Raw genomic sequence first — 20,234 nt, 5'->3', positions numbered from 1 at the left:
ATCCATTTTCTCACACCCTTGTCCCTCGGTGGGGTCAGGAGGGTTGCTGGTTCCTCTCCAGCTAACGTTCCGGGCGAGAGGCGGGGTCATCTGGACTGGTCGCCAGTCTGTCGCAGGGCAACACAGAGACACACAGGACAAACAACCATGCACACACACACTCACACACACCTAGGGACAATTTGGAGAGACCAATTAACCTGACAGTCATGTTTTTGGACTGTGGGAGGAAACCGGAGAACCTGGAGAAAACCCACCATGCACAGGGAGAACATGGAGACTCCATGCAGAAAGACCGGGGCCGGGAATCGAACCCAGAACCTTCTTGCTGCAAGGCAACCATTAATTAAAAAGTATTTGGCAGATTATTTCACTTATAACAGTGATATATATAAGGAATATGAGAAATTGGAGAAATACCAGGGCCTCAGGGAGGAACTGGAAAAGACCTGGAAGGTGAAGACCACAGTGGTGCCTGTGGTCATCGGGGCACTCGGGGCAGTCACCCCCAAACTGGAGCAGTGGCTCAAACAGATCCCAGGAACAACATCAGACATCTCAGTCCAGAAATGTGCAGTTCTAGGCACAGCCAAGATACTGCGCAGAACCCTCAAGCTCTCAGGCCTCTGGTAGAGAACCCGAGCTCAGAGGATGAAACAGACCACCCGCGGAGGGTGAGAAGGGAATTATTATATATATATGAAATAAGTGAAATAATCTATGAAATAAGTGAAATAATTTGTTAATGAAAAAACCTAGTTTATGCAGAATTTTGAAGATTTTCCTTTTATTTCCTTTTAAAAAAATAAAATACAAATAAAATTTGCAGAAAAGGTAAAATATCTTAAAAATATGTCTACAGCATTCACACAATCAGGTAACTTCTGAAGGTAGTTTTAATGGACTTTATTTAGTGGCATCATCATGATGGGGGCTGAAACCACTCATTTAAAAAAAAAAAAAACCAAAAACAACATTCCTCCAAAATAGGTGAAAGATCAGAAATAATTTTAGTGGTGTGTGTAGTTTTGCAGGATACAGTAAAAGTAATAGAAAAATCATAAAGGCAAGGATAAAAACTGGGACTCGATTAAAATTTTTAATCAAGTTATTTTCAGGCTCTATTAATCGCATTTTAATTGAAAACCATAAAAATAAGCACTTATAACAGTGTACCTGCTTTTTACGTTGAAGCAGCTACACCGTTTCAACTTTAAAACAGTGTAGCTGCTAAACTAGCATATTTAAAACTCAAAAGTAAAGACATTTAATGTTTTTAATCTGTTCAGTTATTGAACCATCAAACTGGAGTAATTTAGCTTTGAAGTGTTTCAGGAATGTAGTTTTGTTAGAATTGTGAATGTTAACTTTAGCATTGGAGACGTCTGTGACCCTGCTACTAGCATTCAGATGCTATTTTAGCTTAGTTCATATGCTAACATAAGCACAAGTTGAACAACAATAGCCTTCTCCAGTGTCCAATCAGCTTGTTTTTAGAAGCCAGGTTTAATGAGGAATGATTTCGTTGGCTATTGCTGCCGTTTGCGGATGTCGCTGGTGCGTTAGATTTACAGGTGTACCAGAAACACAATACAAAGGTTCCGGTTCGGACTTTAACTAAAAAAAAAAGTTATTGTGTTAATAATCAATGTGATTAATTAATATAAATTAGTGCGTTAAAGTCTCAAACCTAATGCAACCCAAACAGAGTAATAACTAAGTCAGCTCTGACTTTATGGGAATTTGATTAATTTTCAACCAAATTGCTTACATTTTTTTATTTTAATTTCACCTTGAAAAGATTCAGAAAAATCAGGCAGAATGAAGGTATTTTAGAAAGAAAGCTGCGTGTTTTTTTCATGACCTTGCAGGAATCTGCGGCAAAGGGGCACAAAGTCCTGACAGGAGAGAACAATGCCAGGAAGTTGTGACAGGCAGAGAGCTTCAGCAGCCTGAAGGGGTCTTTAACCTCGAACCGGCTGATTTTAACTCTCCGGCATCCGTAGTTTCTCCTCTGATTGAAATCCGTGGAGCAGCTCCTCCTGACTGAGCAGAGGTGAGACCGCTGAGCTCAGCATCCCGTGGAGATAACAGAAACATTTGTGTTGGCTGAAGTCCCAGCCTGATTAACGGGGACGAGACTCCCTGGGTCCGGTGTTCTCACTGGATCCCGCAGATCAGCAGCTGACTGACCCCGCTGAGCGCTCCCCTGCGTCTGTTCCGCGGTCATCCTGCCCGGAGGCCATTGAGCAACTCCGCTCGGCCTTTTGGTGCAACAAGTAGGAACCTGTCAGCAGATCTGCTCTCCTCCGATGAAACGGGAAGGAAGCGGTCAGCAGAAACTGACATATCCCGGCAAACCTCGCTGAAGAAAACCACGAAACTGTCCGGAGGGGGCGGGGGGGCCTACAGAGGCCGCCAAAGCGATGACAGAATAATTATTTCTGGAGGGAGATCCGGATAAAGGAGCAATGAAATGCATTAAATGGTAGCTTCCGGACTACTTTAGAATAATAACAGCACTGATATAATTATTTTCTACTGTTTTGATTTGAAAGAAATGTGGCTAAGCCTTTTTGGGTCCGACAATGCTTTTTTTTTTTTTTTTTTTTTTAAGGAAAAAAGTCAACTACATTTCTAAATTTGAAAGGGCAAAAATTTGTTAGAAAAACTCAGATGTTCAGATTAATGTAAAAAAAATTTGCTAGTAAAAAAAACAAGGATATTTCTGAGTTTGAAAAGATTAAGATTTGCTTGAAAAAACACAAAATTTGAGGCTAGTTTAAAAAAAATTCCCCAAAAAACAAAACAAAAAAACTTCTGAGTTTGAAGTGAAACATTTCCTACAAAAACTCAAATTGAGAGTAATCTAAAGAAATAATGTTGGGGGGAAAAAAACAAAAGAAAATTTCTGAATTTGAAAAGAGAAAAATTAGCTTAAGAACTCAAATTTTGAGATTAATCTTAGAACATTTCCATAAAAAACATGGAAAAAAGCATGAATTTCAAAAGTTAAACGTTTTTCACTTTTCAAAATCAGAAAATTTTCAAAAGTTGAATGAAACTCAGAAATTTACCATTTTTCTCCCATAAAATTTCTCAGAATTTCTCACAAAGTTTTGACTTTTTAAACTCAGAAATTTCTTTTTATTTTTTTCTAGATACATTTTGAGATCGATCTAAATTTTTTTTTAGTTTTTTGGTGGAATTTTACTTTTTTTTATTTTTATTTTTTTATCTACAATGACCCTAACATACCGTTGTGTTAACTTATAAAACTCTTATATTGTAGCAGAAATACTTCCAGTAATGCTGCATGAACTCGCTACTAAATAATTTCCCCCCATGTCCGCTAGGGGTCTCCGTACTTTGCATCTGCGCATGTGTGCGTATAACGTAAACGCACAGACGTCAGAAAGCACGTTGCGCCCCTGGTTATTAGGATCAACCTGCTAGAAACTAGAAACTACTGCCTCGTCAGCGCCGCAGAGGCAGGTTTAGATGGAATGAATCACTCAAACTTCGTTTCTCTCCATTTCCCAGCCACTCGGATTTAATGGTGAAACGGTTCGGACCCGTCAGCAGATTCGCTCCTCTGTTACAAAACAATAATCGGTCAGAAGAAATAATTTCCTGGAAAGAGTGGCACAGTTTTTCAATAACTGGATAACTAATTTTACTTTCCTAATCCACACAAGAGTCAAAATGACATACAAGTACAAGTTGTTGGGGAATGTAATCTCTTCGCCAAACAATCCATCAATAACTGAAAACATGCCTGTGCATGTTTTTATTCAGGGCTGCAGCTATCGACTATATTAATAATTGAATATTCTATCGAGGCGCATTTTGCAGATTTCTCCTTCACATGTGAAGCTTATTTTATACAATATTAGAAATACACGATAGAACGTGAATAAACAAACTCAATTATGAAATAAACGTTTTATTGTCTAAACCGTGATAAAATATACTGCTAAAAAAATAATAAAGGGAACACTTAAACAACACAATATAACTTCAAGTAAATCAAACTTATGTGAAATCAAACTGTCCACTTAGGAAGCAACACTGATTAACAACCGGGACCCTCGTTGGGTCGATCAGTGTTGCTTCCTAAGTGGACAGTTTGATTTCACATAAGTTTGATTTACTTGGAGTTATATTGTGTTGTTTAAGTGTTCCCTTTATTTTTTTGAGCAGTGTAGTATTTAAGTTTGATCATTCGGAGCAAAAGATGCGTCAACATTTGAACAGCTCAACCTGTTGGGGCGACACGGTGATTTACTTTTTTCATTTAATTGTATACCAAAGGAGGACCAATAGGATTTTTTATTTGTTTTTAGAGAATTTGAACCTGGAAAGTTAATATTATGCTAAACGATTAATTTTGGGTAGAACATATTTGCAGACAAAAAGATTTTTCATCATAAATGCAAAATGTAAACGTTTCTTGAACGGGTTTGGCTTAATTACTTCTCTGATTATGTTGTATATTCTAAAACAGCAAACTGCGTGTTTTGGTCCGTACAACCTGTCGATTGTTAAATAAGTTGACGATTATTTCCGTAATTGATTAATCAAACTGTTTTAGGCATAGTTTTATGTAACAGAAAACCAAGTAATGCAGATTAATAATTAGCAAACTGTTAAGGCAGCTCACCATATTTCCATAAATGAATGTCTTCGTATAAGATTACAGAAACATCAGACCTTCATTTTTAAAGCTAAAGTTCATGACGGGCTGTTTACCTCTTCTGTTTGGCAAAAAAATACGCAAAAGGAGGATCCAATACTTACCTTCTACTTTTTTTTTTTACAGCTCCATTAAGATGCAAAATACTAAACATTGCTTACCAATTACATTTTCCACCTGAGTGTTTTCAGTTTTCCGTCACTTGAGAGGGAAAATCGGGATCGTAAGGGTTCTGTGTACAGGTTACTCCGCCATCTAGTGGTTACAGACTGTAAATATCCTATTGTAACATCTGAAACATGCAGAAAAACAAACTAATTTCAGCTGAAATTAGCTGCTTCGTTGCATAAATTTGGGTCTGCTGGAAGTTTAGATACCAACTGTTCATTCAAGCATATTAACATCAGAACAAAATGTTTATTTCTTCTTAAATTCTTAAATTCAAAGAAAAAAATAAAATAAAATCACTCCATATGCGTCACACAAAACTGAGTTTTTAGTGTCAAATAAAAGCAAAAATAAAGTTTACAAGTTTAATACGTTGCCCCCTAAAAATAGTTTTGTTACATGTAAAAGCTGACACTTGCACATTTTTACTTTAGCTTACAAAGTACATGAAAAACACGTTATCCAGACACAAAAGGAAGAAGTCAAAATCATGATGAACAAATGATCATTTGATAAGAGGAATGATGTCAGAGGAAATGTTTTACAACAACAACAACAACAGCGTTCTTCCTCTGGACATTTAAAAACTTGAGGTATTTCTAAGACGAAAGTGTCACACGAAGTCGATCCGGACTCTAAAGACCACCGGCAGATCCAGAACTCATTTTCACCAGTCATCAAGCGCTCTCACACATTTCCCAGGAAAATGCGTTCCAACGGATTCCGGAAAAATATTTGTAAAATATAATTTGGTCCAAAAGCTAATTTGCAAAAAATACATCATGTGCAGCTAACGTTTAGACGAGGCATCGTACAGACGAAGCATCTGCATTCATTCTGCCTCACCTGCTGTCAGGAAAGCTCAAAACCTCACTGTGTTAAGGCCAAGCTGATAAAATGTAGTGACTCTAGAGAGTAACGCCTAATTTTAACCTTAAATCAGAATAATAAAACACACATTTGCCACTTAAACGCACAAACCACCACACTATTCAATCAGAACCAGGATGGAGACCCGGCGGCCCAGAATCTGGACCAGTCTCCTCACGAAGGAGCTCCTCATTAGTTCGGAGGCTTAAACAGCTGGAAGACATGTTCACAGGCTTAGATATGATTGCTTAGTTTCCATCAATCTCCGGCAACATGCTACAAATTTTGATAAAAAATGCAGCTGAATTAGCTTTTGATCTTTTAACCCCCCCCCCCCTTAAACAAAACAAAAAAAGGTCAGATTAATTGGCAAAATGTAAATATCTGCTGTGATAAAGCTTTTGGCACTAAGAACTACAAATACCTGCTTCTATGGATGAATGTTTACCAAAAGCTGCTTTATTCTAAATGACAAATCTAGTATTCATTTAAAGGTTTGGGGAATAATTCTGGGCAGTGGCTTGTGTTTCCACAAACTAATGGTAAATGTTTAGCTTAGCATAAAGACTGGACGCAGCTAACAGCTCAGCTCTGTCCATAATTAACCAGTTCTGAGTATCTGTCACTCTTGCTGGTTATTTTTGTTTTGGCGTCTGTTTTCAGTTAAAATATGGCGAGACTGGAGGTTTGAGACGTTACTGGGAACAAAGACACTCTTGTGCTTCTGTTTTTCAGCTTCATGTTTGGCTCAGCTGTCAGAAATCCTTCAAGATTCAACCACGAGCGATTGATCATACTTCGCACAACGCAGCGCTTCGTTTCGACTGAGCGGTTCGTCTGCTTTCGGTGTAAAAGCGAATTGAATCAAATCATTCCACGGTTGTATTAAGCTTCGTTGAACAGGTTATGATGGATCACAGAACATGTTACATTGCATTTGTTTTGCACAAAGTCATTTTAGATAACACAATTTTAGTCAGGATGAGCTGAAAATGGCAGCAAACGGATGCAGTTATACAACCGTACATCTTTGAAAAGCAGAAGTGGAGCCTCCTGCACAACCAACAAGAATGCAACAAGTGGCTTCTGGATGATAAGCAAACAACAAAACACTTGTCTTTTCCAGCAGCCATTGTACAGAAAATACAGCTGTAAAGCCAAACGTCCTGGAACTCCTGGAATAACATTGTTGCAATCCAAACGTTGAGTGCAAGGTTTCCCTAATCCAAAAGGTTAGGTATTATTATTATTATCAATAATATTGATATTTTGGATATTATCACCGTACCGCTCAGTGGAAACGAAGGAAAAGAGAACATCCAACCAGACTCTCCAAACCAGAGCAGTTCCTTTTGGAAAAAGTTAATCTAAATATTTATTGTGCATCGACTATTTGTTGTAACTTTATTTATTTAGTTTAATGTTTGAAAACCAAAATGAAAAAAACAAACAAAAACAACTATTCAAACCCCCATCAGTTCATGATCAAAAGTGCTCCCATTTCCCACATACACTACTGTTCCCAACAGTGTTCAATACCTAAAGAAATATATATATATATATATCTTCAAAATAAATATATGCATCATAATGCTACAAGTTTTGTCTTGTCACCTAATTTAAATATTGATCCATGTGTGCATACTAGTGTTGATCTACAGTTGAAGGCTGGAATGACTTCTGGCAGCGTCCGCAGGCGGAGGCTTACGCGAAAATCTTCGAGATGAAGTCCCGAAAGCGTTTGGCGTACTGCTCAGGATGGACCGTGGAGATTTCAGCCCCGGCCTGCGGCGGACATAAACGGGTCAGAACCAGAGCGAAAAGAGCAACGCGAACGGTTCCGTACGCAAAAATTCAAGCACTTTTCAGGCATTTTCAGGGTAAATTTCCAGGACCACACTTAGGAGATAAACATAATCCAAATGAACCAAGAAGACAATAATGCATTATGATTTATTATTGTTATTAATAATGTCATTTCATGCTATTCTACATTCTCTAGCAGGAAAAATGTCAAAACTAAATCTTATGTTTTGAAAAGCATCTCCTACACACCTTATAGAACAAAACACTAATTTAATTTAAAAATACCCAAATTTTAATAACCTTGAAAAAAAAGATTGTGTTGTATTTTGTACGTTAATCAATTATATATTAGGGATTTAAGCATTTTCAGGGATTTCAGGGACCCGCGTGAACAGGATGTGGAAGAGAACGACTGACTCACCCCGTGTTTGACCGTTTTTGCGGCGTGAGCGGCTTTCTTCTTGGTGTCGTATTGTGTGAGAACGTCGATCAGGCCCATGAAGTAGACCTCCCTCTGTGGGGCACCTGAGGTTAAAACGCAGGAAGCGTCAGCTGGATGGAGGTTCACTTCTGATTTAAGGGCTCAAACGATTAATCAATTATTGAAATAATCGCCTACTAACTTAGGAATCGATTAACCGTTAACTGGAGTAGGAACAAAACAAGACTATTTGCTACAAGAACACACTCAGAGCAATAATTAAGTCATTATATATATATGTATATATATATATATATATATCATTATACCCAAAACTCTTCAAGTGGAATCAAGTTTTAGCTTCACCTAGTTTGCTTGCATCTTTTAATGTATTTCTTACATAGTTTAAAACAGTCTTGGTGGTTAAAAGAAAATCTGCAGAATGTGTCCAATTTTTATCTGATTAATCATTAGAATAGTCAATTATTAAGATAATCATTAAGTACAGACCTACAGGATTCAGATATTAGAAATGTAGATGCTGAACCTCAAGGAGCGTTAGGAATCCTTGAGGTTTCCTAACCTCAAGGAGCCAAAAATTGAGAGTTTATTGCAGAGCCACAGCTAATCAATTAATCTATAGATTATTATAGCAGATTTTTTTTTTAAATGGTCAGTTTTGTATATATTTTATTTAAGTTCTTCATGCTTTTTTATACATTATAAATATATCAGAAGATGCAAATAAACAATTCAATAAGAAAAACATTGCCTAAAATGAAATAACAGGATTCCCTTAGTGAACTCCTGATAATTTACAGCAAATGATGCATTTTCAGTTTAAAAATATAACTTAACAAACATGTGAAAGACTCATCAACATCAGTACAGTGTAGCACTAATCTGTGGATTATTTTTCAGGATTAACTGATTAATATTTGGACAGCGAAAGGTGTTGAATAATTTTTTTCTTTTTATTTTTTTTTCTTTTTAAACAGAAATTGTACCAGGTGAAGCAAAAACTATGCCACACAGTTCAGGGCAGAACATTTTTGAAAAACAGTTTTTTGTTTTAAATTCAATATATTTTGGCTGAATAGTTGTTCTTTAAGTGTAATGGCTTTTCTTAAAACTGTATACTTCACTGAATGATCAGCCGATTAGAATATTAGCTAACGATTATATCAATTAATCACGAAGAATCTGATTAATCGTTTCAGACCTTGTTTATTGCATTAAAGACTCAACTAAAGCTTATTCCATCTAAACATGCAGTTAACACGCTGACTTTTTCACCTGGGCAGCTCCGGAGGGCGTAAACATCCACGTAGGGGTCGAACTCGCCCGGCCCCAGAGGCTTGCAGGACGACATGTAACCAGCGATCCCTTCAGGAGACGTTCCGTAAGAACCTGCGGCGGGGCCCGGAGCCAGCCCGTTCTCCGACTCGGCTTCCTCCTCGTTGGACACCTCCCCGCCCTCCTCCTCCTCCCGCTCGGCTCGGCCGATGTCATGGATGCCGAGCAACAGGCTGTAGTCCATGATCTTCAGCTTCACCAGGAACTGGAAGAGAGGAAATAAGACGGTTCGCTCAGAGGATTTAAAATAAAACATGAAGGAAGGGAAGTAAAGGCAGTTTTGGTATTGGGCATCACTAATCGATAGTCACTGAGACAGAAAGCTAAAGTAATTTCTAAACTTAAATATAAGTTACAAATAAAGTGAAGCCAACGGTTTTCAGAAACGGTAACATTTTACCAACAAACCACAGACATATATCAACATCCACATTAAAATCGTAATATTTATGAACCGACTGCAAATCTCAATTGAAATTCATAAATCTGTTCTTACTTTTATACATTATTTTAATAATCTCATCTATAGAACATTAAGGTCATCAGTGGTTTGTCTATGGCATTTTATTTTGTTCGCTAAGTCCTTAAATCAAATTAAATAAACTATCTAAATTTAGGGTTGCATGTTTTCATTTAATTAAGAGATTTTTGTGTGAATTTGTTTTGTTCCTCATTATTTTGCCTATAACTGTCTCAGTGCTGCCGTCTGTAGGTCAGACAGTGGAAAAGCAGTTGGATTCTCCTATTGTGTAAAACATTATTTCATCACAAATACAGAACCATGTCACTCAGACACACCTCTTAAAATTAAGATTATAAACTTTTCAAATCAAATCTTCTGTATTATTCCAAATATCAAATGACAGTTTTATGTTTTTTTTTAGTTGTCATATCATTAAGAGCATTTCTGGTATGATAGGATTATGATTTCTGTAATCTTTTTATTCTAGTTCCTCAATATATACCATGTTGTTATCAGTCATGTTTTGCTGATTGTTTTACTCAGTAATGCTGTTTTCTGTGACATTTTCTGCACAATTAAATTTCTCTGTAAATAAAATTTGACTGATTCAGAAGTTTATAAAGATCTAAATTTCTCTATTTAGTAAATATAGTTTCATATCTGACATCCTGATCCTGTAAAGCGGCAGTGCAGCTTCAGTTTTCCTCCTTCCTTCTGCTGGAGATAATTATCGTCTTTTAAATGCTCACCTCTACATCTCTGTTGAGTTTCTCCATGAACTTCTCCTTCTCCTCGTCTGTAACGTACACCTTCTGCATGTTGTTCCTGAAGTCCATGTCCTTAAAGGTTGGAAGCTCTTTTTCCTTAGCATCAAACAACACAGTTCAGACATTTTATACATAACTGTAGCATGAATTGATGCTAAAAAGATACGCTTACCCTTTCTTTGTCACTTGCTTCACGATCAACCAGAGAGCCCTGTAAACAACAGACAGTTTGACTATTTCTGTTATGACATTTTAGCCATTTATTTTTTAAGTTCTTTAGTCAATGACATGCAAGACCTTTAGGCAGAGTATTTGAGACAGCTGAATGTCTTATTACTTGTTTAAACCTTTTGTTAAATCAACAGAAAACTTTGTGTTTTTTTCCGACTTCCTCTTTACTTTAAGAACCGGTACGGTTTGAGCCAACGCCCAGCAGTTCCTTTTTACCTTCAGGTCGTACTTCCTGTGCACCACGAGTCTGTGGCTGAACATGTTCCTCATGACGATGAGGTACGCCTCCTCGCTGTCGACGCTTACTCGGTACATTCCCAGGAACTGGGGCAGCAGCGTGCTGCCGTGGCACTTCACGATGTGCTAAAGGCAGAAAAAGCAGGCATTTCAAACCAGTGTGCATGTAGATTTATGTCACTTTTCCTGATTCAGCTCTCATTACACACACAGAAGAAAAAGGATTTAAAAATGGAGGCTTTCACGCTGCTCTGTCAAACAAACCAGACCCTTTGGAGAACCTGTTCCCGTCCTCGCCTGTGGGGGCGCTGCACCAAGAACCACCAAAGGAAACAACACAAAAACATTTGAAGATGACACCGAGGGCAACTTACTTCTCCAAAAATGGAGTGGTGTCAGATTTCAGCAGTTGAAAAATTTCTCTTTCGTCTTTAGTAAAAACTGAGTCATTTCTCCCATTAGCGCTATTCCTGTGTTTGTTTTGGTTGTATTTACCCAGAATGCCCTGTGCTTCAGTCTACTTCCTGCTTTTGCAGCGGTCTCCGGTCTGCTTGGCGTTCACATGTACATTCAAACCGCATCAGAGTTCACTTCAGCCGAACCCAGACAGAGGTTTCTAGGGAACCAGAGTTGCGTTTTTTGGTTCGATTGCCCGTTCACACCTCCTCAAAACAAACCGGACTTTCTAGGCAAACAACTGCAGTTTCATTAAAGTCGAGTTAACAGGGCTGGTGTGATCGCACCAGCGCTGTAGCAATAGATTCATACAAATCAGAGGGTACAACAAAATGAAAACAATAAAACAGTCCATAACGTTTTATTATGGACTGTCCAAAACAGTAGTTTGGATGATGTACGAGGGAAGTTCAGTAGTTCCACACACAACAATGAGATCTTCACATCGTTTCCGTTTCCCCAAGGAAGTTTGTTGTGAATGCCAACATCCTCATTCTCCAAAAGAAACAAAGGCCCAAAAACCAGATTCAACTGTTTCCACTTTATAACCTGACTTAAAAGATCTGCAGGTCTCAAAAATCTGCAACAAACACAGAGCAAAGAGGGAAACCTTGCTCATTTCCCTCCGACTTAAAAATAGATGAGCATTTGAATATTTTCAAAATACCAACAATCGCACACAAGGGTATTTGTTGCTGGTCTGGTGACACAAAACCACAACGTTCAGCCTGCAGGAGATTCAAATCCAACTTTAAAAGCCTGACACAATATCTAACATCTAGACATCTACATTTTCACAGCAATAATATGCAGCAGCATCTATAAATTATTCTATTTAGGTTGAGCAGACATGCAACAAATGTATAGGAAGGGCGAGAAAAAAAAAATCAAGAAAAAAGGAGGAAAATGAAATTTAAAGCAACAATGAATTCACAACACTGCACTCTAAAAAAAACCATGTGTGACGATTTTGTGGAATGGTTTATAAATTCAAAAATTAAGCCAAGTAAAATTATTGCACAATTCAAGAAAAAAAAAAATTTAACTAAATAAAAAAAATTATAAAAATGAACGAGATAAAATGACAAACTTTATTTTAGCTGTTAATTTATGTTAGTCTGTAAAGTTATTTCACCAGAAAAAAAAAGAAAACAAACAAATAAAAGAAATGGACAAGAAATAAAGAAAAAACATAAGAAGCCAGTTGACAATAATTAAACTCTTTCTACAAAAAAGAAAGAAAACAAACAAAGAGACAATAAAAGGCACACAGATAAGAAAAGGAAATTCTGAGCCAAATATATGCATGGCTGCAGCTACGCTCTGATCTCTCAGCCTTTGAAGGATTTTCTATTAAATTACTTTTTGCTTTCCTTTAAAAGACACATCAGCACACATTTACTAGATTACCAACTTCTGCAATCACTCAGAGCAATAAAAACAGCATTCCTGACTGCTTACTCATGTTCAAACACATAAACAAAGACTCCTAATTAAGGAGAGGAGGCGGATTTTGCACGTTTACCCTCAGCAGACATTTTTAACAACCAATTCTAAATCTGATTTGTAGGTTGAACCACAGCTGGTCCCACATCTGCTCAGCAGGCCTCACTGATTCTCACTGGAAAAACCTCCTGCAGCATGCATGCATGCACACTCCCAGGGGGAGGCGACGGATGACAGATGTGGCGTCTGCAGTCCTGGGACAGTGTGAAGCGTTCAGAGTCACTGCAATCAACCTGCGTGGTTTTTATGATCTGCCTAGAATTGCTTGTAAAAACAAGGAGAACCTATGCAAGTTATTTTTTATAAAGGAAAAGAAAGATGCCTTGGGTTCTCTATGTAACTGCTGAGGTCAAAGGTTAACAGCAAAAGAGGTCAGATTGCCAAACTATGTAGTTTCACTAATTTCAATGTCATGAGATGTTTCTACAACTCGTCAGATGTTTTAATGGGGTTTAAAGCATCGGGGCTGGGAAACATTCCCTCTAGGTCAGAGCTCAGCTAACACACTGTATCACCCAATTAGCTAACTTTACTTAAAAAAAAAAATAAAAAAAATATGCAAACTTGCTGCCTGAGAATTTTTTAATTGTTATTAAATTAACTGATTGATCACATTGGCTTGATCAATCTTAGTCAGCATTTTTAAGTGGATTATATATCCAGATGTTTTTTCTGCAGTGCTTTTATAAAATACTCAAATGAAAATGCAGAAAAGCTGAAATACAAAACGTGATGCAACTTGACATGCCATCATTGGCTGATGTCTTCAAAGGAGCCAATCCAGAAGAGGAATAAATTTCCCCTGCCGCTGATTGGCTGAACCTCCAGACTGAAGACGATACCTTCTGCTTCAGTGCTAAAATGGTCTCCACTGTGCATATTGAGGTACATCTGGTGTTTGAACTGAAACCGTTACTGGTTGCCATGGTTACCCGCATCCATCTTGCTGACTGTACGAGCTGTAAATAATTTTATTAGTCAAATTGTAAACAGTTTAAATAGTGATCATCAGTACAGTAGGTACTAACGTGGCGTGACATCAACTGATAATCTCTCTACAGATAAACTAATCACTCCTGGTTATTAATCGCCATAACAACCAGCTATTCACATTGAGTATGGCGTCTTGAATGTAGCGGCTGCTTAACGGATGACCTAGCCTAGCCGCAACCAAGCTAAGCATATTGTTTTGTTTCTTTGATAAATCATTCCATTTCTTCAGTGTATGCAAATTAATGTAAAAAGATCCATCCATCCATTTTCTTTCACCTTTGTCCCCCAGTGGGGTCAGGAGGGTTGCTGGTGCCCATCTCCAGCTAACGTTCCGGGCGAGAGGCGGGGTCACCCTGGACAGGTCGCCAGTCTGTCGCAGGGCAACACAGAGACACACAGGACACACAACCATGTACACACACACACACACACACACACACACACACACACACACACACACACACACACACACACACACACACACACACACACACACACACACACACACACACACACACACACACACACACACACACCTAGGGGCAATTTGGAAAGGCCAATTAACCTAACAGTCATGTTTTTGGACTGTGGGAGGAAACCGGAATAAGAAATTAATATATACCTTAGAAGAAAATGAAATAAAAAAATTTATTCAGAACAGCAATAATGAAAATATGCATTTTAATTTCAATTAGAGGTGTCAGTTTATGGAACAATTTAAACCTCTTTCTGCATTTTAATATTTTTTTTTGTTCATTTGTATTTATCTGGAATAGTTTTCTGAGCTGAAAACTTAATATTCTTTGTATATTGCAAGTATATACTTCCTTCTGCTCCTTTCCATTCATGGTTTCTTTTAGTTGTTGCATTAACTATTGATATTTATTATTGAGTGAGCGAAATAAAAAATAAAATAAAAAATTAAAATGCACCTGACAGAAGATAGGAGGTATTTAAGTGCTTCAGTTACCTGGTGATACTCTGACAGAATGTTGTGCATGTCTGCAACGTCTTCGCTGGAGATCTGCTTGATGACAAGAGTTCGGTCGTAGGAGTTGAGGAGGAGACTCTCTCCCTGATCGTCTGCACTTCTCACCGGGGGGCTGCGGGTTAAAGACACCTGAGGAGAAAAAGACAAACGGCACAAAGTCAGAAAACGAGGACATTTCATGTATCGTATGGGAAATAATTTAAAAAATGAAAACATTCTCACCTGATAGTCCAGATCCTCGATACCAAAACGTTCCCTTAGATTTCGGAAGACCTGAGGACAGTATTCTTTGAACTTAAAATGTCCGGGAAGGTTTTCTCTGATGAAAGGAGAGGAGGTGGAAATATTATAACCTTAATCCGACCTGATGGTCCTTACAAAAAGTTTAAGAGTGAGTGTCTCACTTGTTGAAGAGGTGGTTGTTGACTTTGACCTTAGTGTTGGCTTTGAAGTCATCAGGCAGGAGCATGACGGGAACAGGAACCTGGCTGAGATCATTGATCTACACAAAGAACAGACATGTATACAAATTAAAGGTTTGGGGTGGGATGTTGAATGACAGCGTTTTACTAGTCAAATATATATTGAAGAGGTAATTTAGCCATTTAAAACGCTGTGTTGGAACGAGGACAAATGTAAACCCTGCTGGAAACCGACCCTTAAGGACCGGAGTTGGAAAATTAGGTTATTCTAATATTTTCTAGCTCAGGCTTGCTCTCCGGTTCTTTGGACCTTTCACAGTGGCTCTTGATATTTGGCTAAAAAGGTGCAGAACCAACAAATCATCTGAAGTATAGATAGACATTTTAATGCAGATTTTAGCAGCTTCTTTTTTAAAATCCAGTACTGAATTTCCACAAAAAAATTACAAGTATCAGCAGTATTATTTCTTATTATTATGATGGTAACTAAGTGATTTTTTTATTTACACCATTTTCAACAAACATCCAACTGAAGAAAATGAATCAATCTTATTTTTGTAAATGTTTTTCTGTTTTAAAATGGAAATAAAATGCTTGTTCACAAATTTTCTATAGTAGATATTCATTTAAAAAGTTTCCTTAATAACATTTCCTTTTATAAACAAATCATGTGTTTCCATTTCTCCCTGAAATATTAAACTACAGTTTTTTTAAAACCATTTTGTCTTTTAGGTTAATTCCCAATAATTAAAAGGTTGCCACAAGCACACTGCTGTTAAATATTGCAATATTGTTAAATAGCTTGAACAAGCTATTCAAGTTAACATTTTTATACTGGAACCACAGCAGAAAACAGGTGGAAGATAAATTTCTGTGATAAACTAAATAATTCAGATATGAGCATCTTTTTAAAAACCTGCTTTGTTTAAATCTGATTAAAATGTTTTACTCCCAAGAGAACTGGATGATCACAAATGGAAGTAGGTCAGGACTAAATGGTAACACCTGGGTGCAACATGAACATTTCCTAAACCCATAATTAGACTTTAACATCTGCCACTTTTGTTTTTTACTTACATTTTTAATGTTTTTATAAATTCGCATTTTTCAAAAGTTGTCATTTCTCTCCTCAAGTGTTAAAATGTTAGAGATATTTATGAAATTACATTGAAAAAAAAAATCACAAACATATGCTACAGTAATAGTAATATTTACCGGCAACCCTGTGAAAATGTGTAAAAAATATCCTTCTGCATCTTGTATTACATTTTCTAAAACAAAATCCAAGTTTAATGAAAATAAATGGTGAACAATCCCTTCAATTTAACCTTGTAGTGACTAAGCTAGACAAGGACTAGAGCTGCACAAAATTATCCAAACATGTTATTACAAAAGCAATTTTGATGCCAATTTCAGTTTTCTTTTGTTTCTATAATCATAAACCCCCTACCACTCTCTGTGAGCTTTAGCATCACTGCTACTAAAAATACAGCCTCCCATAAGTACTTATTTTATGGATATATTGTCCTATAAGTTTAATAAGAATCCTTATTGATATCCCAACCACTTTGTGAGGAGGATAATCAGTGAGAACTGCAGCAAATGGCAGCATCTTAGGCTCCAAAAATCCCATAAAAACAGTTAGAATTAGCTAAACTCTGAGAATTTATCCCAGAGTTTAGCATGATTGAGCTGAAGAGGATAAGACAAGAGCAGGAGTGTCCAACTCCAGTCCTTAGGGGCCAGTGTCCTACATGCTTTACATGTGTCCCTGTTCCTACACAGCTGATTCAAATGGTGGCATTACCTCCTCAAAATTGTTCATTTCATTTCTGGAAAATGTTTTAGCATGTTTTAATTTAAGTTTGCTGATCCAGGGAAACATCTGACACATGCAGGTCGACCTTTGACGTTGGAGCTGTGCTCCAACCTAGTGCAATGTTGCTGTCGTACTGGCAACAATACATTTTACCAGAAAGAAACAAAACAAAAAAAGTGCTTCGGTAGTAGCAATCGTTTTTCCATGCAACTTAAAAAGAATTCCTTTCACCAAGTATTGTTACAATAGAAAAGTGGGAAAAATGTGTTTTTAGTTACATTTTATATGATATTAACAATAACACTGCAGTATCAGGTTTTTCCAGCACAGTACAGCCCTACAGTAGAGCTTCAAAGTCTAAAAACATAAAAGCTCTGTCCATAAAGTTAAAAAAAACACAATGATCAACCCCATGAATAAACAACTTTGTTTTAGTAGAGGAAGTGTTGAGATCAGGAGCAGAATGGAGCCCTCCAGGGGACATGGGGATTTTTTTTCTTTTGCGTTACCTCGCAATACTTTTGCGTTCGCTCCCAATAATCTACTGATCAGTTCATGTGGCATAATTGAATACTGTAAGCCATTTTTACTCTTTGGTGCAAAAAACTGATTGAAAATCGATTCATTTACTGGATGTTTATGTCTGTTAAGGCTAAGATGGAACGACACTGAAAGCAGCTCTTTAAACCATTCAGACTATGAACACAACAGAGACACAATCAGATGACTTATTACCCCGCGATAATAACTCAATAGTCCATGGAAAAACCTTATAAGCTTGTATTAAAGCAGAAAGTACGGCGACCATCGTAAAAAAGGCTTACACTATTCAATTATGCCGCATGAACTGATCAGTAGATTATTGCGAGGGAGCGCAAAAGTTTTGCGAGAGGACGCAAAAGAAAAAAAAATCCCCATGTCCCCTGGAGGGCTCCGTAGGAGAAGTGACCCTTAAAAAGCTGTGAAATTAAATATTTTTTAGGAGTTGGACTATTTATTGCGTCACAGACAAGTTAGTTATATACATTTACAATTCATAGTTTTGTAATAATATAAATTGTAAATAAATAGTTAACATGTTGACATATTTTTCAAACTGCCAAGCGAGAAATCTGATGATAAATGTGAAATTATTAAGCCTACTCCTAAAATACATATTTTAACACAAATAAAAGAAGGAATTTATGGTATTTAAACTCAACTTAATGCTAAGTTCAAAATAAACACATTCTAAGTCCCATAAGCGCCTGTGTAAACTAAAATAACAACCCACAGATCACCCCCTTTGTGCCATAAAGACATGTTGGTTATTAATTCTTTTAAAGATGACCAAGTTTCCAATCTGTCATGTCACAGATTCTGCTGTCATCTCTCCAAAACGTTACAAAAGAGTGAGGTTGTCTCTGATGCTAACACCGAAGCTACACCGAGTTAGCACATTCCAACTGAGGTGATTAGCATGTAGTGAAACGTTAGCTTCCACCGACTCACCGAGTGATTCACGCCCCAGATGAACACGCTCACTACGGGCTCGCTGGCTCGAAACACTTTCACCTTCTGCTGAACAAAGTGCTTCTTCTTCGTCTTCGTCTTGGGCGCCAGGACCACCATCGGACTGGACGTAACAGTCCCCGAGTTGCCGAGGGCAGCCATGGCCGCGCACCGTGTTCTGTCGTCCCCTGCCGAGAGAGAGCGAGCTCCGAGCGGGCGGTGACGCTTCTTCTTCTTCCTGATGATGGTTTAACGGCTCCTTCACGCGCCGCTGACTTTGACAACCAAAGTTCAAGCGCCTAAGCTCTGACCGCTCTAACCGACACTGCTTCTTCCAGGGTTCAGTTTAACGTTTAAACTATCGACATGAATCAGTACTCAGTCTTCCATAACCACAACAGAAGTGTTTTCTTAACCTCACTGACAGTTCAGTCCACCACTGCCACCTCGAGCTCAACCGCGTTATTTTCAGTTGACCAAGTGGTGAGTACATGATTGACAGTTGTCAGGAACCAATCAAAATCGAACTTTTGGAGTCAGGTGACCCAAATGTGGGCGGGGACTTACATGTTATTTTGTGTGTTTGTTTTTTTTGGTTATTTCACGGAAATTTATGGAAGTCCATTACTGCCACTTGAAGTCATGACCACACAAAACCAGAATTTTGAGATCTTATCATGGTTTTAAGATTTAATTCCATGTTTCAACATCATAATTTCCACTTTCAAAGTCATAATTTCAACTTTAAACACAATTTTAAATCTTAAAGTCATAACTTTGACTTATAAAGTTATAATTTTGAGATTTAAAGTTATGATTTCAGTTTTCAAAGTCATATGTTTGACTTTCAAAATCACACTGACTTTCAAAATCATAATTTAGACTTTCAAAGTCAAAATTTCGGTTTTTGATCATAATTTCAACTTTGAACTTTATAATTTTGACATTCAGTTATAATTCTGAATTTTAGTCATAATTACAATTTTCAACATCATAGATGATTTTCAAAGTTATAATTTTGAGATTTAAAGTTATAGTTTCAATTTTAAAATACATATGCTTGACTTCCAAAGTAATAATTCTTTCTACATGATTTCAACTTTCAACATCATAATTTTGACTTTCTACGTCATAACTTTGACATTTAGTTTTACAAGCTATAAATAACTCAGGGCACAGACTAAAAACATAGTGAAGTTCCTGATTTCCAGTTCAGTGAAAGGATTTTTCTTGGTGATATTATGAGGGTCCAATAAACTGTTTCTGAATTTATTTGATATTAACATTACTGCATGTGATAGTAGTTGTATTATGCATGTAATTAAATAAAATTAAACAGCGTGGCATTATTTACTCACTTCAGAATTGTTGTTTACGACCTTATCAGTACCCCATATTGATGTGAAGAAACTTTGAACAAACATTTTTTACGATATTGCTGCAACTCTATTTCTACTGTAGTTTCTGTTAAGCTACAGTAGTGATGCTGTTTTATTTGGCTCAGCTTTGGTGAAAAGAAAGAAAACACTTGACACCTTACG

General features: G+C 37.2%; 1 protein-coding gene across 1 annotated transcript; it reads right to left on the bottom strand.

Annotated features, from left to right (window-relative positions):
- Positions 1-5,410: 5,410 nt before the first annotated feature.
- On the bottom strand, positions 5,411-19,169 carry pip4k2ca (phosphatidylinositol-5-phosphate 4-kinase, type II, gamma a). Its single transcript, XM_008414630.3, has 10 exons — positions 18,694-19,169; positions 15,366-15,463; positions 15,184-15,280; positions 14,941-15,090; positions 10,995-11,141; positions 10,720-10,758; positions 10,530-10,643; positions 9,258-9,522; positions 7,962-8,065; positions 5,411-7,519 (listed from the first exon to the last, which is right to left on the bottom strand). Exons 1-10 carry the CDS (start codon positions 18,853-18,855, stop codon positions 7,439-7,441), a joined length of 1,257 nt encoding a protein of 418 aa, XP_008412852.1. The 5' UTR covers positions 18,856-19,169; the 3' UTR covers positions 5,411-7,438.
- Positions 19,170-20,234: the final 1,065 nt, after the last annotated feature.

This window comes from Poecilia reticulata, chromosome 7 (assembly GCF_904066995.2).
Source record: "Poecilia reticulata chromosome 7, P_reticulata-male-v2, whole genome shotgun sequence".
NCBI lineage: Eukaryota > Metazoa > Chordata > Actinopteri > Cyprinodontiformes > Poeciliidae > Poecilia > Poecilia reticulata.
The sequence above is the reverse complement of the archived record's forward strand: the minus strand, read 5'-3'. Positions and strand labels throughout refer to the sequence as shown.

What these genes read in the sequence shown, in the direction of transcription:
- pip4k2ca (XM_008414630.3), bottom strand. Translation starts at nt 18,855, where the DNA reads ATGGCTGCCCTCGGCAACTCGGGGACTGTTACGTCCAGTCCGATGGTG. An exon ending in TCGAGGATCTGGACTATCAG is followed by an intron (nt 15,091 to 15,183) that starts GTGAGAATGTTT and finishes TTTTCTCCTCAG; the next exon opens with GTGTCTTTAACCCGCAGCCC. An exon ending in CAAAAACGGTCAAACACGGG is followed by an intron (nt 7,520 to 7,961) that starts GTGAGTCAGTCG and finishes TGTCCGCCGCAG; the next exon opens with GCCGGGGCTGAAATCTCCAC.